General features: G+C 40.9%; 1 protein-coding gene across 1 annotated transcript; it reads left to right on the plus strand.

Moving 5' to 3' along the window:
• The first annotated feature begins 617 nt into the window (after positions 1–617).
• Positions 618–16,855, plus strand: LOC124261281. Its single transcript, XM_046695590.1, has 13 exons — positions 618–662; positions 1,342–1,407; positions 2,290–2,424; positions 4,662–4,763; positions 6,709–6,903; positions 7,790–7,924; positions 8,549–8,638; positions 8,890–9,180; positions 9,491–9,673; positions 11,663–12,080; positions 13,925–14,078; positions 15,398–15,475; positions 16,532–16,855. The coding sequence occupies exons 2-13, from the start codon at positions 1,347–1,349 to the stop codon at positions 16,790–16,792; spliced, it is 2,103 nt and encodes a 700-aa protein (XP_046551546.1). The 5' UTR covers positions 618–662; positions 1,342–1,346; the 3' UTR covers positions 16,793–16,855.
• The last annotated feature ends 9,023 nt before the right edge of the window (positions 16,856–25,878 follow it).

Here is a 25,878-nt window from a genome sequence, read left to right on the forward strand (position 1 = left end):
TGCACTACGGAATTTGACCACGGCATCCGTATTGCACCCCTGCATTACTATCTTAAGTTCCATGGGTATATGATAAAAGGTTCACATCAAATCCTCGCAATACGTAGAGGATATAGCGAGTGAGAATGGCGTAATTCGAACGCACATTGCATCGGAGGCATACTTTGAACCCGGAAGTAACTCTTACAAATCCGCAAAGCGCACCCAGCCTTCTGGCTCAAATTGACTTATGCGCTAGTTTTGCTTGACAGTCTGGATCGGTCTATTTATCCACCCGATGTAGGGAAATTTTAAATAAATCACAATAATAAATGATAATCATAAATATTAATAAATATGTTTCGAATCTACATCTCAAACAAACAGGATATCGTTGTTTATGTCCCCCGTGCAGACCCTGGAACGAAAGGTATACGAAAACGTTCTCGCTCATCTAGAATGCTTGGCAAGCCTAGATGTTTTCACTCAGTAAGGGAAGTGATTATCATGGTTTATTTCTTGTCTACAGTGAACGATACTTGGTCCCAAAACATAACCAGGTGCCATTAGGTCACGTGGTAGCAGGTGTTAATTCCAGCATGTGCTGCAAGATAGATAAGACATGTATTATATATAGATCATAGCCGGTAGTACTAGATACTTCTGTTTGAGGTATTGGGAAGGTAAGATATATCAGCATCTCTTGTCGATTCTAAACAATGATATTCCCATACTGGCTTATGTTATATGTAGGGTAGCCCATTGGATAGAATGTTCGTCACGTTCGAATCCCATGTTTCATATGGCTGACACAGAGGTTACGTCTTTGTTTGCGAAATATACTCAGTATACATAGTACATTTTGATGTTTACCATAATTTGAGTTACTAACAACGTGTTGAAAAACAACATAAAGATATAGTTTTCTTCAATGTAACGTTTTGAACCATGATGATTTCTGTGGTTGAATGCCTACACCCCGCTTGTCTCGAAATGCGGATAAGTCGTATGTTCCATACTCCTGATGACTTTGTGATGTGGAATGTTATTTTGGGTGTCTAAACTGAGTTCGACACAATCAGGAATTCGACAGATCTAGTTCGAGACATCAGGGTAGAAATAATGATAAATACAAGGAAATCAACAGGGACCGAGAGATGAGTTCGACACAACCGCAAATTCGTCTCAACCGAGTACGAGACATTGGGGTTCGACTGTAGCAGTGACAATATATAGCCCCAAAATAACAACACCGAAAATAGATTGGCTCATCAGCAGGCCTTGTTGGTACCATAGAATACCGACATTGGAAAAATAACTAACGCATTTGTTTTAAACAAAACGATGTATTGCATGTTGCAGATCAGATGAAGATGGGTGTTCTCGTCCTCTGCATAGGACTCCTAGCTGGGACTGGGATCGTCTCAGGTGCGTTACCTTGACACAAGTACATCTCTTTTTTTGGAAAGTCATTACATTTGAGATATTATGAAGGAAATACCGACCTAGTTTTGAAATGTTCTATCACTGAATTTGCCTAATTCAACCCTTATTATAATTTCATTCTGAATGCAAAACAGTTAGTTATTGACTGTCAATACGGCAAAATTACCCATTATGGGAAGGAAGTATTTCCCTGTAAGTCTCTAGGGAGGTACACCATTTGGCACTCGTGACTGGGAATGACAGATTACATGTATCTTGGCCTCGTTATATATATTATGTAAGGGTCGAGAAAGATAATCTGTCGTTCCCTCGTTAGTTAACGTGTAATTGTTTAGGCCGTATGTGGCTTTAATTTGACGGTAAAAAACGACTGAGAGGTAGATAATCCAGTGGGTGATATACTGAACAACCTGAATATGGCACGCGATTCCTTTAGTCCAGGTTTTAGTCCAGGTAAAGCCTCCATACAAGCGAGATATTGGTTAAAGTGTTCGATCTACACTTGGGTACCATGTTTACCCCTATATTTGGTGTCATCCGCCGTGATATTTCTGGAATGTTGCTTAAAACCTTACTCACTCACTTAAAGATAATTCTATATTTGTAAAAGGTCATGGAGATAGTGATTTCTGCAGGTCGGCATCATTACACCGTGAAAACAATCTAAATGTAAATAAACAAAAAAATATATAAATAATCTCCACGACAGTGACGGTGTTCCACCACTACGACCGTAGTGCACTTTACACATTTAAAAATTTTGATAAGAATTTTGCTATGAAATTTTGTTCCTTTGCGTTTGTTTTTGTATGCCCTGTTATGCCAACTTCTAGTATAGCGCATGCAAATCCATGTGTGTTTCAGCTGACCACCTGACCATCGTCCGAGCCGCGATGACCTTTGATGACGCGGAGAACAGGTGCAAGACTCTGGGCGGTCATCTGGCGTCAATACACAGCGATGTCGAGAATGATCTAGCTCACAGGTTGTGCGACATGAGTAAGTGAACAAATGTTTGTCTTTTGAAAACGACATATTAATGCGCGTGTGCGTGTGCGATTGAGCGTACACGAATACATGCATGAGTAAGAAAACATGTCTTTGTGCATTTCTCATCATCATTTTTTTTCAGAATATTATGCATGTGTACCATGAAAAAGGAAACGACGTTTTATGCTGCAAAATGTCAAATCTAGAATAGAAGCTAAAGGTAAGGTTGTCATAAATGGGCAGGTTTTCTGAGATGCCACATTTCTTCATGCAGAGTTGCGTCCCTTAGGCGAGACGGAATCTATGTTCGTGGGATCGAATCCATGGTCCCGCTGATCTTGTTTCTTAGTTTGTCAATAACGCAGTTGTTTTTTGCTTCACCTAATTGGTAAACGAGTAAAACCTGCATTTCTTGGTCAAGCAGTCGAGTCGTCCTTTAACGGGAATACTGGTCAAAGTCGCGTTACTCTCACGTACTGTCTGCGTAATTGCGTAATGCGTAGTGCGTCTTAGGTGTGCGTAGTGTCCAAGTCCATGTGTACGTGTATAAAAGCTAGGGTATGCCTTAAATCAAGTCTTTCTTTTCCTGGAGGGCATACTTATCACAATTGTAAATTCAAAACGGTACTTTGAAACTTAACATGATAAACATATTCAAAATATCAGTCCCTTCTTGGTCATTGTTTTCCTGGAGTTTCCTTGTAATTGCGTTGCAAATATTGCTGATCTTCGTAACATCCTTGTGGGCCTTCCTGGATGCATCGCAGATGGCTGGATTGCATCTAACGAGTTCAATTAATTGTTCAAGTATATCGGGCACCGAATTCCGTGGCATTTTGTAACTTGTGTGTGCAATGAAAACCATGTGACATTGGGAAAACCCCTTGGGATTCCCTACGCTGCGTGATGCTTTGGACACTTCTGAGCGGATGCAACATCACGCACTAAGCACTGGACTGACTGACTGACTGAGTATGGTTTTACGCCGTTTTTAGCAATATTCCAGCAATATCACGGCGGGGGACACCAGAAATGGGCTTCACAAATTGTACCCATGTGGGGAATCGAACCCGGGCTCTACGCACTGGAAACGGCTGTTTAGTGATATACTATAAAGTATATCACACTATGCATCACGCACTACGCGCACATGGAAACCCGGCTTGACGCAGATGGTATTAACGCAAACACATGAGACATGAGAGCAATCAGTCATACCAGATCAGTTGGTTGCAAGTGTCGTACCTACATCTTTCAGGAACATGTATGTGTTCTAGGCCTAGAGTTTCTACCCGTGAAGATCCGGGATTTGGTCTTCAGTGACCCATGCTTGTCGTAAGAGGCGACTAGCGGGATCGGGTGGTCAGGCTGGTTAACACATGTAATCGTATCCCAACTGCGTAGACAGATGTTCATGCTGTTGATGACTGGGTTGTCTGATCCAGACTCGATTATTTGCAGACCGCCGCCATATAACTGAAATACTGCTGAGTGCGACGTGAGGCTAAACTGACTGACTGACTCACTCACTCACTCACTCACTCACTGACTCACTCACAGACTCACTCACTCAAAAGTAAGCTTGCGACGTGAGGCTAAACTGACTGACTGACTCGCTCACTCACTCACTCACTCACTAGTAAGCTTATGTGCCTGCCAACAACCTAAGTTTTCACCATAGGATTTAAAGCTTTTTCTGTCATTTTGTTAGACTGAGATAGCAACGTTATGATTCTACCAGTTCTTCACTCGCTTTGATATATTCCTACGATTATCGGGCGGTGGGGAAGCCAAGTGGTTAATGCGTTCGCTCGTCATGCCTTAGACCCGGGTTCGATTCCCCACATGGGTACAATCTGTGAAGCCTGTTTCTGGTGTTCCCCGCCTTGACATTGCTGGAATAGTACTAAAAGTGGCGTAAAACTAAACTAACTCACACTTAAGATTATCGCGATGAATTATAACCATATTTGTTTGAGTCAGCATAAATGAGTACTCGATATGCATTTCTGAGAGTCAAATAGTTCTGACACTTGTTCGGCATATGGAGACTGTTTGCTGTTTAGCTTGGAATACGAATGGCGTAGATCTGAGTAACATATCGATACGTTTTTTGAGCTTGCAATTCGAAAATGACGGCACATTATAGTGCCAGCTGGTTATCTTTATATTCATATTAGAAAGGCATTCTTTGTACAGTCCCCCTTGAACATTTTCTAACTAAACTTGGTATTCCCTTCCTCCAGCTCATGGTGACTGCTGGCTGGGGTACCGACGTCTGGACGCCTCCAGCAACGTCTTCGCCTGGACAGATGGGTCAAAACAGCCATACACAAATTTCCACTCAGGTCAGTGAAATGTCAAAGGTCACACTCATGAATATGAAAATGTTCTTCACGTCTCGAGATGACAGACGGATACATCATATTTCATCAGACTCATGATACATGTATATTCAATCTATTACATGCTTCCAATTTTGTTCAATTAAATTAAAACATTATTAATGTGAGAAAATTTGATTTTCAAAATTCAACTTCTCTCAAATGTAATTTGAATACCTCTTTCTTCAGGCACACAGAGAAAACATAGTTCGGTTTTCGAAAATAAAATAAAAATCGAGACAACACATATGAGTTGATATCTTTTTATCTGTTTTCATTCTTTGAATAAGATCAGCACTTAAAATAATATCCATCAAATGATTCCTGTGGTCCTCGCGGGAACGTCAAACTCGGTGCTTGCGCCCGAATACATAAGAGAATATTCCACGAGGTCTCATTACATACGAATTATACGAAACGAGTGTCCTTCCTATGGTATCCATAGAAACCACAGGAAGGTCACGAGTTTCGTATGATTCGTATGTTATGAGACCGAGTGTGGTTTTTCATTTATTACCCACGTCTTACATGCATTAAATTGACAAAATAGCGTATTTTTGTTTGAAACCGAAACCGGTTTCATAAAGAGGTTGCGGAAGCATTTTGTTCTGTAGTACACTTTTGCATGACGTCACACTGTAATGACGTCACTACGCCTTGCTCGTCTGCCCCCTTGGTAACCAACGTCACGATGCATGTCAGTTGTCATCGCCTCGTACAGTCTCCTACATTAAACTACTCCGTAGCACCCCGTTTCTTAGTTTGCAGTTGCTTCACTCGGCTAACCTCACTGGTGGAAACTTTGAGTTTACGTGTTTAGACGCATATATTGTCTCAGTTCGACTCACAATTAAACAGCGACACGGCAACGTTCGCAATGTTTACATTCCCACGGTGCATATAAGTTATAGAATGAATGAATTCACGTGTTTGTTATGAATGAAAAAGTAGTTCCTTCACAACGTAACCTAATTGAGGGGTCATCGGTTATCCAATCAAATCGCTAGAGTCTCAGGTCAAGTCGTTACGACACAGGTCAACGCGATACGACACTCGTGTGACGTACGAGATAGAGAGAGGGAAACAGAGAGAGGGACAGTAGCACTCGCGCAGTGAGGCTGCACTGAATGACCCTGCGGTCAGCTGAACGGCGCGATTTCGCTGGAGGTTTGATGGTGAAATGCACATGTTTACAGTCATTTATTGAGCTATGTGACAAGATACTGGACAGTAAACTGTGTTGTGTCATGAAGTAGTTTTTTCACTGCTGTGAAAATATCACTTATTTCAAACCCAGAAATTCTAAAAGCCGGGTCGAAGAAAACTTTTAATTACTGCATATATATTACATATAGGTGTGACGTGATCACAAATCTGTAACTTGGGTTGCTGGAAATTAATTTTCATACGGATCTTCACGGGTAAAGAGATTCGTCCACTGACGACATTTCTGTTGATCGCAAACGGCGGCCTTGTAATATGACCTTGACTTTTGTCACAATGAATGCAAATATGCGTGACATTCGGAAGCATGGAGCCGTGAGATTGTGAAACCGAGTTGAAGCTGTTATCACCTCGCCTTCATGTGACTTTACCATCTGTGACAAGTGCCAAATTGTGAATGATTTTTTTTCCTGTAAACGAATCTGAAGGCCAAGGTCAAACTTTTCCCTAATAAGATAAGAACTATATACAATAGAATGGAGGAATCATAAGAGTGTAATTATGATTTTAACAATAATTATTATAGTTTTAGGGTTAAACATAAAACAAACAGTTTATTTACGTATTGCAGATGTGTTTGCATGTGCGTTGCGTTGGTACATATTTCAGGGAAAGAAACAAACAAAAATCATAAGGATTATTTACTCAATGTGGATACCATGACCTATGACCTTATTGATTACAGGAGAACCTGACAACTGGAACCACGTGGAGGGGTGTGTCCAGCTCCTGTTGAAGTTCGGCCTCGGAAAATGGAGTGACCAGGACTGCAACGCCAACTACGACCACGCCTACCCTATATGCAGGGTCAAGGATAGTAGCGCGACCTTGACCGCCCCTGACCTTACCACACCCAGTACGGGGTCAACAAACCCGGGAGGTAGTAACGTTAATCAAGTCCGATAATGTATTCATTATATATACTTAATTTCTAATACTTTGTGTCATGGAATGAAAAAAAACACATCACAAATTATACGTCTTCCGGTCACAGGGCCCCTGTATCTCCATTTTTTTGTGTTGTCCGATATTTCAACTGACTCTCCCAAAACATACGCCATCAGCATATCACATGTAAACTGAAACAGCAATGACTGACAGGGTGGTTAATAATTTTAAATAGTCCCTTAGATAAGATGTCTAAGGGTGCGTATTGGTTTACGCCGCTTTCAGCACTATTCCAGCACGATCATGACGTTACACCAGATTCCACGGTGCACACAGACCAATTGCATTCAACCGTTAGTATATATTTCTGATTCTGCAGTGGATTCACAGATAACGATCCGGTTTCGTAATGTTGTGGCTTCTTCAGTGTCATGGCAACCGTCTATATTCTGTGTGTACAGACATTTCATGTGGGCAAGGACCACTAAGTCTTGTTGAAGGCGCCGATACACATTGTATAGCATTCAACTTGGTGAAGACAAGCGTTACTGAGATAGCGTTAAACATCTGTTGCAAAATCTAACAAAAACAAAACCTGCACCTACACTACAACAACAAATACTACTACTACTACTACTACTACTACTACTACTACTATACTACTACTACTACTACTACTACTACTACTGATGATGATGTTGCTACTGTTACCCGTGTCTTCCTCTTCCAACTAAAACGATTGCTACTACTACTAGCAGTCAAAACTTCCTGACTGAGGATGATTGAAATTTGTTGTGAAATGCAATAAACTATCACTATCACTATCACTATAACTACTCCTTCTTTTTCTGATCACATTTATATTGGGTTTTCTCCAGGTTTTAACATCCAACTCGTCAACGTCAAAATGACCTTCAAACAAGCGGAGGATGTGTGTGTTGGCTATGGCGGCCATCTTGTCTCCATTCACAGCAAGACAGAGAATGATCAAGTGAACCAACTTTGTCGGAAAGGTAATCATTCCTTGGTCTCAATCTGGAAACAAATATTTGCACTCTTACTAAAATGTAAAAGAAGCGTCTGTTCCTTTTGTCCCACCATGTCACAACATCTCGTAAAATACAAGTAAAGAGAGTACACTCTGTCAAAATGTCAGAACATCATTGTTTTTTTTTATAAAATATATTTTCCAGACATAATAAACACACCTAGATCTACTTTTACGTACATTTAGCAATCTTGGCCCTACAGCTGACGTAACTCTTCGTAAGTATACGAGCGCCGTTATCGTATCATGTACGTGGCTCTGTATGTATGCCTTGCTAAGAAGAATGGGTTCCTGTTAATTTCAATTTGCTGGTGTCCCCTGCCGTCATAGTACTTGAATATTGCTGAAATCGGCGTAAAACACAACTCACTCACTCGTGTACGTGGCCCTGTATGTATATATATTTTGGTTACCGCGTGCAATGAAGACTGGTTCCTGTTAACTATAGTTTGTTCTGCTGCTGCGTTCTGGTACAGAACGTACGTTCCGAGGAAAATGAATCTCTTTCAAATATGACCCTGATGAGAGCTTCTAACGGGCATTTTCTTTGTAATACTTTGTTGAATCCTCATGAAATGGCTATTTACAGCTGGCGGGTCCTGCTGGATTGGTCTGTCTCTGGATAATTCCTGGTCCTGGACTGACGGATCTGTCGTAAAATACTGGTACTTCCACACTGGTAAGTATTCTTCTGTTGGAGATACCAAGAGTTACCACCCTTCGGTGTATCAGAACCCTGAACCGGCGAGACTGAGTCTAGAACTGCAAGCATCATCCCGGGCTAATGGAAGTGGGGACGTCTGATGGCTGCATGATCACGACTGCAAACAGTGACAAAAATGAAAACAGTTGAAAGCCCCCTTCACATCGACTTCACCTTTCCCACATCTAGTCCCGGGTGACATCATATAATATTAATTAATCATCCAGGTGAGCCTGACAACTGGAATGGCGTGGAGAAATGTGCTCAGATGATGGCCAAGTTCTCCCAGGGTGTGTGGAGTGACCAGGATTGTGACGCCGCCTACGACAACGCGTTCCCCGTATGTAAGTTTCCCGTGGGTAGCCACCCTGTCATCACCACCCCCACGCCCACTACCGCTGCCCCAAACAACAACAACAATGGCGGCCACCCGTCTCAGGCACCACAAAGTTCTCAGAAGTGCCCGGATGGAGTCAACGATCCTATTGACTATGGAGATTTAAGCAAACCTGGTTCAGGTAAATATTTTTTCAATTCCCACCCTCGTCCACCCATTCTCTCTCCCTCTCTCTCTCTCTCTCTGTTTCTCGGTTTCCCACTTCCACAGACACTCTCTCTCTCTCTCTCTCTCTCTCTCTCTCTCTCTCCCCCCTCTCTCTCTCTCTGTCTGTCTCTCTGTCTCTCTTTCTCTCTCTCTGCCTCTCTCTCTCTGTCTCTCTCTCTCTCGCTCTCTGTCTCTCTCTCGCTCTCTCTCTCTCTGTCTCTCTGTCTCTCTGTCTCTCTCGCTCTCTCTCTCATAGTATCTCCAACTCTATCCTAATATCCTAGGTCGGAAGCTTCAGATCAAAGGGAAGCACTTCTACATCAACGACCAGAAGGTGTTTCTGTCTGGAGCAAATCAGGCCTGGGTTGCCTATGGTTACGATTTCGGGAATAACCAGTACGAATACAGGAAGACTCAGTTTGAATGTTTCCTCAGGAAAGTGCAGCAAGCTGGTGGAAACTCCATGCGTGAGTATAAAGTCACTTCAACCTATAAATTCAATGAAATCAATGGCAGGGAGCATATCGAACATGTCATTTGATCATATCGCATTTGTTTTCAATTATATGTAAATAGCAAACGAAATCGATTATAGTTCATAACGAGTCGGAACGAACGTTTAGTTATGCTGGCTTATGTCGTTTTTTCCTTTGTTTTCCTATTTTGTGTATTTCACTGATTGACCTTGAGTAGACTATTGTGGCCTCTTGTTAGAGGATGGTCTTTGATGGAATTCTAACATTCTATAAACACTGTAACAGTGTCAGTAGGAACATCTGATGGTGCTTCAGCTCTCTCGTTATTTCTTTTACTTTTGACCAGCAGACTCTCTATTCCTGTACACAGCACAGCTAATCCGATTTAAACAAAATCAGCGCATGTGCTATGTGTCAGCAGATCTTCCATTTGACTGTCTCGTTTCCCATCAGACCCTGTCACTATGTTGCGTTAGCGCAAAGACAAACCCTTATGTTTACGTGGCATATCATTCGTAGCTACTCGTCCCTTTCCGTAACCTGAACGAAGACTCGTACCCCTCTCGTAGCCATTTTACTGAACTAGACTCCGTCTGAGCGCAAAAGCGCAGAGAGAACGAAATAGTCTAGTCGCTGAACTATTTTCAAGGGCAGTAACTCTTGTTTACTTGGAAAACAAACACGGCACCCACGCCAAAGAAATTACTTCAAAGGGTATGTTTAACATGCTTAAATACTTTCCTACGCCATAATGTTAATATGTCCTGGTTATAAATATTCAGGAAACCCAGGAGGACTATGCGATAATTAAAATTAAACTTAAAGTGTTTGGGAAAAAATTTATGCAAGCCGAAATGAAACTTATTTCAACTTACTATTTTGACCCAATTTCTTCTCTACATGCGCGCATTCGGGGGGAATAGTTCTCCCGGACATGGCTACGAGAGGGGTGCAAGTCTACTTTCAGGTTACGGAAAGGCACGAGTAGTTACGAATGGTGGCATGTGTGCCTGACAAATGCTACCGGCAAATCAAGACTAAAGACCCATAAGTTTCATAGTGACATTTAACTCCACTCAACACTCCCTGACTTTTATCTTTATACATTCCCATTGTAGCGCCTTGAGCAGGCATATCTGTCTGGATTGCGCGCATTATAAATGCACATTTATTATTATTATTATTATTATTACTATTATTATTATTCCGATAGAGTGAGTGAATGAGTTTAGGTTAGCCCGCACTCAGCTCAGCCATATTACAGTTATATGGCGGCGGTCTGTAAATACTCGAATCCAGTGATCAACCACATGAGCATTGTTCTACGCAACTGGTGTGCCTGACCACCCGATCCTGTTAGTCGCCTCTTACGACAAGCATGGGTTGTTGAAGATCAATTCTAGCCCGGATCTTCACGTGTCTCACCCCATTAGATAAACCCGGAGTCAACACTGACTTTAAGTGATCCATTCATATGTTGTCATCTTTTGTTTTGTCCCTTTATGCCATTTCTCTACTTTGCTCAGAGGAGTGTGCATCTCAATTGCGTAGATCGATGCTCATGCTGTTGATCACTGTATTGTCTGATCCAGACTCGATTATTTACAGACCGCCGCCATAGCTGGAATAGTGCTGAGTGCGGCGTTAAACAACAAACGAACCTACCAAATCAAAGGACTTATTTAGGCGGATGATAGAGACTGCTGCTTCTTTGACGTTTCGGGCGGTGGGGTAGCCTAGTGGTTAAAGCGTTGGCTCGTCACGCCGAAGACCCGGGTTCGAATCCCCACATGGGTACAATGTGGGAAGCCCATTTCTGGTGTCCCCCGCCGTGATGTTGCTGGAATATTGCTAAAAGCGGCGTAAAACCAAACTCAGTCAGTCAGTCAGTCTTTGACGTTTCGTTTTGACATTTAATTTTGCAATAAATATTGTTCAAAGTGTTGAGCATATTCACTCGCTCAAATAAATATTTGCCAGGAACATGGATCCACGTAACTGGACAGACTACTCCGGAATTTGACTCTTCCGGTCACGTGGTCAGCCTCGATAAGGAAGGAACATTCATCAGTGACATCAAGAAGTATCTCAGAACGGCAGCCAAGTACAACATTGTCATTTTCCTTACTCTGTGGAATGGCGCCCTGCATGGCAGCAAAATGGACGGCTTGGTGAAGGACGAATCCATTTTACAGTCCTACATCGACAATGGACTCATCCCATTGGCCAAGGCGATCAAGGATGAACCTGGTTTGGGCGGATATGACATCATCAATGAAATAGAAGGTCTTCTCATACCGGGCGAGACTAACTCGGAACCATGCTTCGACACAAACAGCCTGCAAGGTTCCGGAGCTGATTGGGCCGGGAAAGTATTCTCAATGCAGGACTTTTTAAGGTGTGTTCAATGTTCTGTATGTGTTTAAGAAAACCCCATGCATGTCCCTAAAATTATTCGATTTGCTACGTAATACAAGGGGTGAACAGGATAAATGAGTTCCAACGATGTCAGATTTTAGTTGCCTGTTTGATGCCATTCCTGGGGAAATCAGGGTAGATGTTCACGTTTTTTTTTTATTGATATTCAATTATTTATAACACACGTTGTTCTGAATATCTTTATGAGATAATTTTGCTTATTGGAAACAGGTGCTGGGTAACCAGTTGAAAGTCATCCAACTAGTTTTTGTGTAACCAAAATTAGGTTATTCAACGATAGTGACGCATAATGCTGGACTCTGTTGCCACCTCGATATTTTAATTGAACATTTTAACTCCAAGCTTTAACTTCAAGCAGTTTTTGTCAAAAATGTCAATCAAACAAAACAGTAGGTTTGTGGATAAATAAAATTCAATTCCGGTGTAATGGGGATTAGTATTATTTTTTAATTGAATATTTGTAATTATTTATTTTCATCTTTGAAGTAGTCGTGACAGAGTTATCTCCCTTTCGTTTTGTTTACAACCGGCACCGCCTGCCTGATGTGTCAACATGGATCACATATTTTTACCGTCGTGTGTGTAATAAATAGATCACAAAACTCGTGGATGTTCATTACGGAAAATATAACAGCTCAATATTTGTAAACGTTTTGATTTATCACTCGCTTTCCCTTTCGCTCGTGAATAAATCAAAACGTTTACAAATACCTCGTTGGAATATTTTCAATATTCTCCCACTCGTTCTGTAATCTATTTATATGGATGATACCATGATGATAACTCACAAACAAAATCACGATTATAAGAGACGTATACTAATGCTGTGTTGATATATTTGCACAAAGCGATATTAGTACAAACCCAATGGTTGCATTGAGGCCGCTTTGTGCTTATGGGCACTTATATGTCCAAGCATCTGAGGCCAGGTCACCCCGTGTGTTACGTTTGCCGCAACGGACAAACCCGTGAAGAGCAGAGTTAGAATTGGCCTTCAGTAACCCATGCTTATCGTCAGATACGATTAACGGGATCGGGTGGTCAGTCTCGCTGGCTTTGTTAACACATGTCACCGTATCCAAATTGTGTTGAAAGATGCCCATGCTGTTGATCACTAGACTGTCTGGTCCAGATTCGATTTTTTACAGACCGCCGCCATATAGCTGGAAGAGTGCGGCGTAAAACTAAACTCACTCACTCAGTCAACGGTCAAGTTTCGGTTCCACGCAAGCTTCTGTGCCAGTGGTATAAAGATACACAGAGTTATGTCCCTTGGACACAATAGAAATCGGTTAATGCCTTAGACAGACATATCGCTTAACATAGATGCATCGTGGTAGAACAGGAATACTATCTGAATGCGGCGACTCAACTCGTTAACATTATATAACCAGGTATAAGTACAATAGACCCGGAGGTCTGGGACTTGCTCATAGTATTAACCACTGGTTATGTCTCGCGGTATCACAGCAGTAAGAAAACAACTCATTCATTTTATGTGCCAGACATTCATTTTCTGGATGCCCCATTGGATGATTGGGTTAGATCGCTGACACCGGGTGCGGTGGATGTGGCGTCGAATTGGTTCGCTACATTTCTTACTTCCTGTATGAGGTTGAGTTTTCTTCATAGGATTCTGAAGTTCTTAAAGCTTTGTACGTTTTTTGGTTCAAGCGTTGATTCCTAGGAACTCTAGTATATGGCTTCTTCAACAAGGTTGGTGTCTCAAAAAAGCACCCTGTATAATCAGGACTGGTGAAGTATTGCGGATGTAACAAAGTGTACCCCGATTGTATATTCCAGGTTTATTTCCCGACAAGCCGACGCTATAAGAAACGTGGACCCGAGCACGCCTATAACAGCCGGGTCGTGGAACGTGCGGTCTAACACAGATCAGTTTACTTTCTTCAACTACTACAAGGATGAGTGTATGAAGAAGGCTGGAGGAAAACCCCAGGTATGTCCAACTGTCGTCATTATATAATTGGAGTGTATTTACATGAGAGATAAAAAGTGAGGGTTGGTGGTTTGCTGTTTAAAACCGTACTCGGCAATATCCCGCTATATGGCGACGGTCTGTAAATAATCGCGTCTGGACCAGACAATCCAGTGATCAACAGCATGAGCATCGATCTACGCAATTGGGATACGATGACATGTGTCAACCAAGCCAGCGAGCCTGACCACCCGATCCTGTTAGTCGCCTCTCACGTCAATGAGTGAGTGAGTTTAGCTTTACGCCGCAGTCAGCAATATTCCATTTATATGGCGGCAGTCTGTAAATAATCGAGTCTGGACCAAACAATCCAGTGATCAACAGCCATGTCATCGATTTACACAATTGGGATACGATGACATGTGTCAACAAAGCCAGCGAGACTGACCACCCAATCCCGTTAGTCCACTTTTACTGGGTTACTGAATACTTTTGTTATAGAGTAACAACGTGAAATATGTTTTATATATTTGTACATTAAAGTGAGTGAGTGAGTGAGTTAATATTTAACGTCTCGTCGGCAATATCTCAGCCATATCGTGACGAGAACAATTTATACAATAAAAAGTGAAAACATTTGGAGGATCGTGACGAGAACATATGTAACATTGAAATGGAATAGATGTATGTTATAAAAACCTGTCGACAAAGGACAGTAAAACAACTAGAATATCACAATTACAACTAAAACTAGTGTGGAAAATTAAAACTAATAGCACTATTTGGACAATACAATATAAAAACTGGCTATAGATCGCCAACAACTGAAGGTAGATCACCAAACGAGGGACCATGGGGACTTACATTACTTTTGCTACCTGCATGGACATTTGTACATTAAATGTTATTTTATAAATTCATTTGCTACATGGATAACTGGCAAAGGTAAACACACCACAGATAAGCTCTTTTCAATAAACATATATTATACCTCATCACTTCTCTCTGTTTGTCAAAACAACTACCACTGTGTAAGTAGCTAATTAGCATAACCTCAGGCCGTCACAGACCTTGCTTGTACCCGGTTATCGGCGAAGATATGAGATCACTGCTCACTTCGTTGTTTGGGGTTACACATGCCTTCGACGTAAATATGTCATACTACTATAGTGTTTCATTTTGCTGTGCACATTTAATGTACAAATATATGAAATACATGAATTGTCTTTATTTGAAACATCATAAAAATATATAAAATTGTATAAAACATATTTCACGTAATTTACCTGATGGCCTTCTACTGTGTGCTGTAATATATTGGTTTCCTTTTTTGTTTCCAGGGACATCTGACATTTTATTCCACTCACACCTATGACGGGGAGAAGACGCAGATATTCGACTCCTGGGCACCATTCCTGGTTAGTTAGTGAGTGGGTTTAGTTTTGCGCCGCTTGCAGCAATATTCCAGCAATATCACGGTGGGGGGACACCAGAAATGGGCATCACACATATTGTACCCACGTGGGGTATCGAACCCGGGTCTTTGTCAGTGGCAGAGAACGCTTTAAACACTAGGTTACCTCACCGCCCTCTGGTTAGTGAACATAAGTATATTGGTGTTTGTGTTTGTTGGCTGGTAATGCCATTTTTCAAACGTTACGATGAACAGGGTTGGGTATAGCAATAGCTTGCTTGAAAATAGCTCGCACAAAAAGATCTATAACAAAATCTTTTCCAAGAAAAATCCCTATAACACTCGTATAGTTGAGCTCATGCCACGCCATAGTTTTGAGATCCTAAATTATATAATTTCGTTTTATTTTGAAGCATTGAGATCATATTCTGTATTCCGCATTATATGTATAATACTCAGATATCTAAAAAAAAACCCGCAATAATAGTTGTTCTTATAATAACATATGGTAACATAGACTATGCTTTTAACATAAACTTCGTGTGATCATAGTCATGGTTTTGTCATTTTCATGCATCTTCTATATCATATCACGATGGATTGGCTGGTTTGTTGTTTAACGCCGCGCTCAGCAATATTCCAGATATTTTGCGTCGGTCTGTAAATACTTGACTCTGGACCAGACAATCCAATGATAAACATCATGATCATCGTTCTACGCAATTGGGATACGATGACATGTGTCAACCAAGTCAGTGAGCCTGACCACCCAATCCCGTTAGTCGCCTTTTAGGAGAAGCATGGGCTGCTGAAGACCAATTCTAACCCGGATCTTTACGGGCCCTACAGTAATGAGATCTGCCTAATGACCTGCACTGGTTCACAATAGAATGGTTATACTACTTCACGTTTGGTAACGATTAGAGTCGACCATTGATATGTTTTCTTGTCTTGTCAGTCATATGTTCTTTACATTTCTATTATACTTAACTCCGAAACTTGGGGACACGAAGACAGGACCCAGTGATATATACAACGCCCCCGGGATTAACTGTTTTAGCACAACGCTTCGGAGTATAAACTGGACAAACCTCTCGTCATCGCCGAGTTCAACCAGGTTCGAGGAGCCGGAATGACGTCACAGGATCAGTTCAAGTGGTCTTATTTCCATGGTTACGACGGTGCCTGGAGTTGGTACGCCATGGCCCAGTCCGCTCCAACTGATACCCTAGCAACACAGATGCTCGGGATGGAATCTATCAAGTCAGAGACGGATGACAATGCAGGGGGGATTGGTCGCCTTCACGTTAACCTAACATGAATCCAGATATACAGGATCCTTTGTATAATATCACGCTTGAGATTAAAGTTGCTTTCATAGACAGGGCTGTGTTTGATTTCCCCAGGAGATATCTCCAATATTGAGGAGATTCGCATTGCAAAGATTGTTTTGCATCGTCGCATGCATATCCAGAGTTAGGCAATTAGCCCAAACCGACAGTCGCTAGATTTGTTTATAACTTAGAATCTTTCAGAACACAAAAGAAACAAATTTAGAGTTATCTCCCATCCATGAATTTGCATTCGCAAAACATCGGTAGTTTCCGTACATCATACATGACTCAATTATTCGAGATAAAGAATTACTAAGACGAAGTAACAAATGAGTTCCCACAGTTCGACATTCCAGAGGGTAACATAGAATATGTTACTCGCTAAAAAGCGGGGTACGCTGAAAACAAGAAGACATGGTCATCAATGTTCTGTTCCTGTTTTGACAACTTTCATTCTTCCTACAAATAGCGATACATAAGCTGTTGAGTGGGAAAGTCTGTTCTCATTGAGGATAACATGCACTGAGTCAAGAAACGTATGACAGGGGCCATAACTCTGAAAAATTGTAACACGGTTTCCGATTTCGAAGTCCATCAAAGCATTCATGTCCTGAAAACACATACCAAATTTGGTTTCCCGATCTATAACGGTTGCTGAGAAAAAATATCCACTTCATCTCGGACCGAGGGGCGGAGCTGAAACCTATACCCCCCTCCCACTTCGTGCCTGGGGACATTTCTTTGTGAGGTAAGATATTAGACAAATATCAAACACGAGATGAACAGGACACGGAGTGTAAAGATGTGACGCCATACTTTCATAAATGCTAGATAACAAAACAGCATAATGAATAGAATAGGTGTTGACTTACCTGCAACAATCCCCAGTCTTGGAACAGGTACATGACGTGGCGTCTCCGCTAACGTGGGACGAAATTCGCAGGTACGAAAACTGTAAATTTTAAGGACAAAAGAGATAGTCACGGCAACATGTGTTGCCTTAAGAGGGGAAATACTCCGAAATGACACCTTACAACGTTATCGATTGTAAATCAACGGAGAATCACAGCAATGCCTGAAGCAAGGACGCAGCATGCTAAGACTTCATATCTAGTTCAAAGCTACTGGGCTCCGATCATGAAGGTAAGGGAACTTGACGATATACATGTTGTCCTAACACTCCTCTATATATCTTTACTTAAAACATATACGTTGACTGGAATTCAAGACACTCCTTGCTAGGGGTGGGTACTGCAGAGAATTTTCATATATTGATGCGAAAGCATATATTGCGATATGTATATTGCAAAACATGTATATTGCAAGAAGTTTTATAAAAAATACTTATAATCGAGTTCATGCTTGATTTATAAAAACAAACCACACACAATAAAATCACTATGCTTGATTAAGCTTTAATAAAAAACTTTTAATCATGACAAAATAAAAATGTGAATAAAATTTGGCACAAATGAAACAATTTAACATCAACACAGTGGTTACTAGTTTCTCCACTCTCAAGAAAGCCCTGAGATTTTACACAGCAACTTGACCTGATCAGGACATAACAGAGACCACTGGTCATTATTGAGTAAATATTCAAAACATTCAGATCCAAAACTTAGCGAAACATTTGAACACAACTTCAAACCGAACTTAACAATCCAGTTAAATGTAATTTTCACCACGATCATTCCCATCACCATTACCACAGTTATCAACACCTTCATCACCATCATCAACCCACCATGAAAAAACTGAAATATCCAAAGATTTCCGAGTGTTTCGAAGTTTTCCGAATGCATGTCAAAATACTGGTTTTCGATCAGCATATCGCAATACGTATCGTTTTCATGTCTGAACCGGTAAATACCGGTAAACCCGCTCTAATGCACACACAGCTATCCAACTGTTGTAATATACTGTTATTATACTGCTCAAGAAAAGGGTTCTTTAAATAGGGGCGCAATGCAATAAGCCATCGCACATGACTTGGTGATATGGCATGAATGTACCTTGGCGGTGTAATATATTCTATCCACCACCGAACTGTGCCTTCAGATTAGTAGCAACTATGGCGTCATTCAACGTGGCAGGTTTGACAGTGTTTGCTTGTGTATCTGCGTGTTGTTCAGCGCCGCTCTAAGCAATATTCCAGTGATTCATATTATAAACACGTATCCAATTCATCGGGACGAGTTGGCAACACTGATTCAACGAAACTGACCAACCGATCACCTCACAGCACATGCTGGGGATCAGTTTTGCATCACAAGAGCGGCCTAAGATGATAAGCGATACATCATTGCCTTGACTGACGAGTCTTGAACATACCTCAGATGTTATTTATTAGTGTTGATATAAATGTTAGAAATAGCAATATATCATTAACAAATAATTATACCGTCATGACTCACACCTGTTGTAGATTCTAGATGAGGAAGCTATCCAGATGCACGACGGTTAAGCTGAGACATTTCTGTGCTGAGCTCCTGCTGGGTATTGGTATTGCTGTGATCAAGACAGCTTCAAAGCAAGACCATAACACACACGAGTTACCTCCCTTGCACGCGGCTGATTTCACAGGGGGAAAATGGCCTGATCTGGCAGGTAATGTTTACGGCTTGGATTACTGTACGAAACAGTTTTAGATGTAGAAAGTGTGAGTGAATGAGTTTAGTATTAAGCCGCAATCAGCAATATTCCACCTGTATGGCGGCGGCCTGTAAATAATCGAGTCTGTACCAGATAATCAAGTAACAAAAACAGTGAGTGAGTGAGTTGAGTTTTACGCCTCACTCAGCAATATTCCAGCTATATGGCGGCGGTCTGTAAATAATCGAGTCTGGACCAGACAATCCAGTGATCAACAGCATGAGCATCGATCTGCGCAATGGGGAACCGATGACATGTGTCAACCAAGTCAGCGAGCCTGACCACCCGATCCCGTTAGCCGCCTCTTACGACAAGCATGGGTTGCTAAAAACACTTCTTACCCGGATCTTCACGGGTATGGCAGGCAATGATTCCAACTGGGCTAACTATACATATATATTTCAAGATGTAGATATATGCTTGGTTAGGCAGGAAGTAGGTCTTTTATGCGTAGTGATTATAGATTTATTCGAACTGGAAATGCATGGATAATTTAAAGTCCATATCAGTCTTGCAGTTATTCGTTACGCAGGGACAAGGTTTCCCATTGCACTGAATGAAACGTGTCAGGTTCACATGTGCACCATTTACATCGTGTTAGTTTCACATGTGCTCTCACAGCAATGACTCATTTTCACATCTGTACGAATTAGTCTTAGTTTCAAAGATGAATTAAATGCACTAACACTTTGTCACAAATTTTACAAATTAAAACGACTCACTTTCAAAACTTGCATTAATTAAGATGTCTCACTGTCACATTTTCACTAATTAAACTGTATTAGTTTCACATTTTTTGCACAAATGAAAATTTCTTAGTTTCACATATGTACTTAGTCTAATTAAAATGTTTCAGTTTCACATTTGCACGTGTCACAATGAAGAGGCCTGATCATGGACAAAATCACATCGTACATGGACCTACAATAATTAATATATTTTACGTGCGTTTCAGACGGCATCAATAAAAGTGAAGTGAAGAACGTCAGAGTGATGGAGATCTTTTACAAGAAGAAGATAGTTAATATTCTTCATCAAGAGCGTATTGCCAGAACCTCCTGGACAAACAAATGCACGTCTGTGTTGCTCTTCATAGACAGATATAACGAGACAATACCAGCTCTGTCCTTTGACAGACTACCTAACTGGGTCAAAATAAGCCAATCAAATTTCATAAAAGTATTGCGATATATTTATGGACGTCATTTCCAAGATGCTGATTGGTTCTTCATATCACGTGGTATCCCTTACGTCATTATGGAAAACCTACGTCACTACCTGTCAAGACAAGATGACGGAAATATTGTTTACTGGGGGCATAAACTGAGAAGGACGACATTTGGGACAGAAGTGATATACCCGGATGAGTTTGCAGGGATTGTCTTAAGCAAACAGGGTCTGCATCGTCTGGGGACAAAGGGAGAGTACAACAGATTTTGTAATGGAGTGGACGCTCCAGAAGGTGTGATGTTTGCAATGTGTATGGCGAGCCTGGGGATACAGTTCGGAGATGCACGTGATGGCGAGGGCAGGAGCAGGTTCCTGCTACATAGTCCATTGGACGGGTTCTATCTGGAAGACAATCTGCCACCAACGCCATGGTTCGAGGATCTGCCACTTTTACCAACAGTCCAGCAATATCAGTGTGGGAGACATTTGAAATGTGCTTCACAAATTGCAACCATGTGGGGAATCGAAATGGCGTTCTAATGGACATAACTTCATCTTTTTACCATCCAGACTGATATCGATCGCCAGTGAAAAATGCATTGATGAGCGATATCTTCAAGGAGTGTAATAAGGGTCTTGTGATTTCACCGTATGTAATATAACCGTGCAAATGCAGGCTCGACGGCACATGGCAAATGATTCATATTGTTATGTATGTTTTCGTTATGAAATCTACGTATTTCTTAACATTTGATTTATCTTCGAGTAAAATAACACTGGATGGAGACTATACTTTCAGCTGGCTTCAGTAACAGTATGGTTTAAATAGTAAAGTCGTGTATATCAGTAAGGTCAATACATATTAAACTGATTTAGAAATATATTTGTACTTTCTTATCTGGAAACGGTTGAACAAGTTCAAGAAATGTACAACTAGGCGTAAAAAAGTACCTTCCCTGGTGCTAAGTTTTTAGATTATAGAATGCGTGTCACCAGCTGTCATTAAAATTATAAAACATATATACATTTAGTGACTTCTTAAATCTAACGATCTAGTACAATGCACTTGTGTGTACTTCTCCACTGAAATGACAAAAACTTTATGGATTATCAACTTCTTTATTTTCACAATGACGACGTTCGGTATAGAACGCCACTCAAACAAATCATCCTTCTCCACATACAAGCTTGTCCCTTTGACAGTAACAAGGAATTCTATACCTATTTTAGTCAGATTTAGAAATAAGCATTAGTGCTTTTCCTAATCAAGTGATCGATATATTATAGCAGCTTTAATAATAGTCAGTAAGTTTAGTTTTACGCCGCACTCAGCAATATTCCAGCTATATGGCGGCGGAGCTTTAATAATAAAGAGACTATGCGAACAGATATGTACAGATATACATCTGCATGAGTGAGTGAGTGAGTTACAATTGTAAGTCACAATGGCAGCATTTTAGGCATGTCCTGAAGACCGAAAGTCATACATTAATATCGAATATGGTCATACATGCATTATACACACCCGTCATAACAGCTAGATTATCACAGATTAAATGTAAAATTAGTTTGACAACTTTTTAAAATATGTGATCATGTTTTAACCATACAACGTATAATCGGGTTATAGATAGACAGCATCCAAAGTTTAGCCACCATTCGTATACTGGGGACCGTTGGGACTAAAATAGTTCATTCTGTACGGATCCTCAACGGATTTTCATTGTCCCTCTCGTACACGGTTTTGACGTATATGCTGAGTGCGTTACATTTGTCCATACGCGAGTTCAGTTTGTTGATCTGTGTACACTGATACACTATAGAAATGTGTTGATAATTGGCAGTTGTTCTATGTTCTCAGGGCAATAACGACTCAGGACAATGAACACAAACACAACTACTGTTTGCGTCCCAGCAGTTACATGTATATTACCCTCATTGTCATTAAGACGGTTTGGGAGTTCAGTGATTTAAGTTTTTGTTCGTTACACCGAAGGTCCCCAGAGTCCATTTCTGGGTGAGTGAGTTAAGATTTTCAGTCCCATTGGCAGTATTTCAGCCATTTTGTGACTTAATCAGGTTATTCATTGATAACAAATACAGCTTCGTTATAAAATGTGTTAGCAAAGGACAGGAAAACAACTAGAATATCCCAGGTGGAATACAAACCAGATAGCATATAACATGAAAAATAGAACAGCAGTACAATACTATCTAAAACCACGCTGTAGATAGCCAAGGTAGATCACCAAGGTAGATCACAATGCTAGTGACCATTTGCATTTATACCATAGACTAACTCTTAGTTTCTGAATATATGTGAAATAAGTCAAAAGCACACTCGCCAGTTTATTGGCATTTGAGTTGTAGACAGCGGCCCGATTCTGCGTGCTGGTAGAGATGTGAAGCTGTTCGTTGAATAATGATTATTAGTACATCATTAACTCCATGTTAACTCTCGTTTCAGCCGTCGACCAGTGTAAGCAGCAGTTTGATTTCATTCGGCAGAGCTCCCGTGTCCCGCTACCCAGGCTATACATACACCATCTACAGTCTGATCACGCTCAAGAACAAAACATCATACCCACAGGAGTGAGTCGATGCGTCTGCAAGACTCAGAAACATTCCATTTACATATCACGGATCCCTTGAAATATTAGTTCGTGGACGTCAATGGCGCATGTCGTCGAAATTATGCATTTTGTGACTCGTTTTTCTGAGCGCTCTTAACTCTACGACATTCGGAATCTTTTGAATCAAGATCTCCTATCAGTTGATTGTAGGATTCCAACTGAATCATGAGCATATGGTTACACAGCACTACCAAATAGGGATGACACCCGGTGTTTATGAGCAAATCAGCGTATACTGGCCGTCAGGTGTAGCGGTAAGAGTATTTTGTAGGAACTGGCTCTGATCACAGGCTCCAATTACGACATTGCCTGTTGAGACAAGTTCGATGCAAATGTACCAACCATTAATGAATAAATCAATATATTGATGTTTTGTTTATCTGTTTCTGTGATTGTTGCTGTAATTGTTTGCACAACCGAACAAGTAAAACGGTTGGTCCATTAAACGAGTATTGTTGTAGCGGTATGGGTACGTTAAGGAATAGAGTGACATGATGCCTGTCGAGACAAGCACGAGGTAGATGTATCAACCACAATTGTTTGGGAGTGTTCACTCAAACGCATCTCGTTCAGTTAGTGTTTATGGAATTTAATAACATTCATTGAAACGCATAGACACTGACTGCACGAGATTTGCCTGCGAGTGAACTACACACGCTCCCAGATTTCATATGTTGGAATTTTAATTCAATTCGGTTTTCAGCTTCTCTGATACCAGACGTAAATTTAGGTGAGGCGAGGTGAAATTGGGGTTAACGTCGTGCTTGAGAATATTTCGCTCATATGACGACGTGCATGCGTGTGTATATGTGGTCTACTCCCATTTGCGAGAACTCCCAGTTGCGAGACTCCCAGTTGTGAGACAGTGGAGAAGGTAAGTAGCAAAGAAAACACACCTTACTCCCCTATCTGATAGAATGGATTAACCCCAGCTAATTAGGGATTAGCTATTTAACTGAATCTTGTGGCGGTAGCCTAAAAGATAAAGTAATTAACCTACTCAGGTAAATGGCTTTAAAAAATAAACACTTTGTGTAGGTAACTTCGTGATCATTTGAAAGAGAAATTAATTTACCTACTCAGATTTACGTGCTTGAAAAATCTAGCAATAACTGTTGTAACTATAATTAATCCAAATGTATTTATTAACCTGTGACTGCTCTTTCCGATCACCATTATGGCAAGCCTTCAACAAGTAGAATACATCACCAGTTCACGAGGCAGTATTCAGGTGCTCTTTCAGGGTAACCTGTATTACAAGAACAAGCAGCGGCAGATTTGTGCCTATTGGAGATGTACAATACGAACGTGCAACGGCAAATGCACTACAGTCGGCGACTATATTCGGAATGTGACTGATCCTCCAGAAGATGTCCAACGCCTCCGTTTTGTGAGGGAAATAGACAATCGACTACATAGACTCAAAGATCAACTTGCAGATGGATCGAAAAATCACATGCAGTATCTTGATGCAGTCGGCAAACTGCTGAAAATATGAAAAGCGTCAAAATCTCCAAATATAGACCCATGTAAAAAGTGTTTTATAATGACACACAAACATCATAATAACGCAAATCATCAAAATGTGTGAATAAAAAATGATAATGAAGTATTTAAGAACTATTTCTTCAGTGTAAATATAATGATAATCTTTTTCAGTATTTCAGTATTTAACTTGTTCTTTATTGAAAACAATAAATGCTCTTCAATGAACATGTCTTCTGTGTCTCATTAATGAACTATGCCTCCTGCGGGTACTCTTGAGTAACAGGGCTGTTCCCACTTTCATCGTAGGGATTGGGAAGCACCACCTGTGTGCACTGAACCATTAATTAATGTGTCTCGCAACTGGGAGTTCTCGAAAATAGGAGGACACCATATGTGTATGTGCGGCTGCTTGTACTAGCCCAGACTTAAGCTGGTTTTATAGTGCTAGCCCACTGAGATACCATGCCGCAGTGAAGCATGAATACCCCACTCAGACACATTATACGGACTCCGAGCCGACCAGTCCTTGTTGTACCCATTAATGCCGAGCGCCAGACAGGGACCAACAAGTACCATATGTTAACGTCTTTTGGTATGACGCGGTCGGGGATCGAACCCGCGACCTTCCGCTCTCCGGGCGGACGCTCTAACCACCACACCACGGAGGCGGTCCGTAAATTTAGAGTTAGGTTATGAAGTCAGTCAGTTGTTAGATATTCATAAATTAGCTTAGACAATCAGTTGGGTTTAGTTAGTAAAGAACATTAGAGTTAGATAGTCGGGGTTATATTAGTTTAGAATTAGTCGGGTTTTGAACATTAACAGAGTTAGAATTTAGTTCTTCATATTTAGTTCTTCATATTTAGTTCTTCATATTTAGTTCTTCAGTTCCTCATTAGAAATAATTGTCACTTTTAGTTCCTCAGTTTTACATTGTAGAAAATAAGTGTTATCACGTTGAGTTCATTTGATTAAATTTGCAAATTTACGTTTCGACAAAAAGCGTCAGAACAACAATCGATGCCTTAATAAAGCTGTATATGTTGATGTTTTGTTTATCTATTTCTGTATTGTTTTGCATTAATTGCATAACCGAGCAAATAAAACGAGAGTGGGTTCGTAGAAAC

Source organism: Haliotis rubra, unplaced genomic scaffold, assembly GCF_003918875.1.
Source record: "Haliotis rubra isolate DU_JTF1 unplaced genomic scaffold, ASM391887v1 Scf794, whole genome shotgun sequence".
NCBI classification, from domain to species: domain Eukaryota; kingdom Metazoa; phylum Mollusca; class Gastropoda; order Lepetellida; family Haliotidae; genus Haliotis; species Haliotis rubra.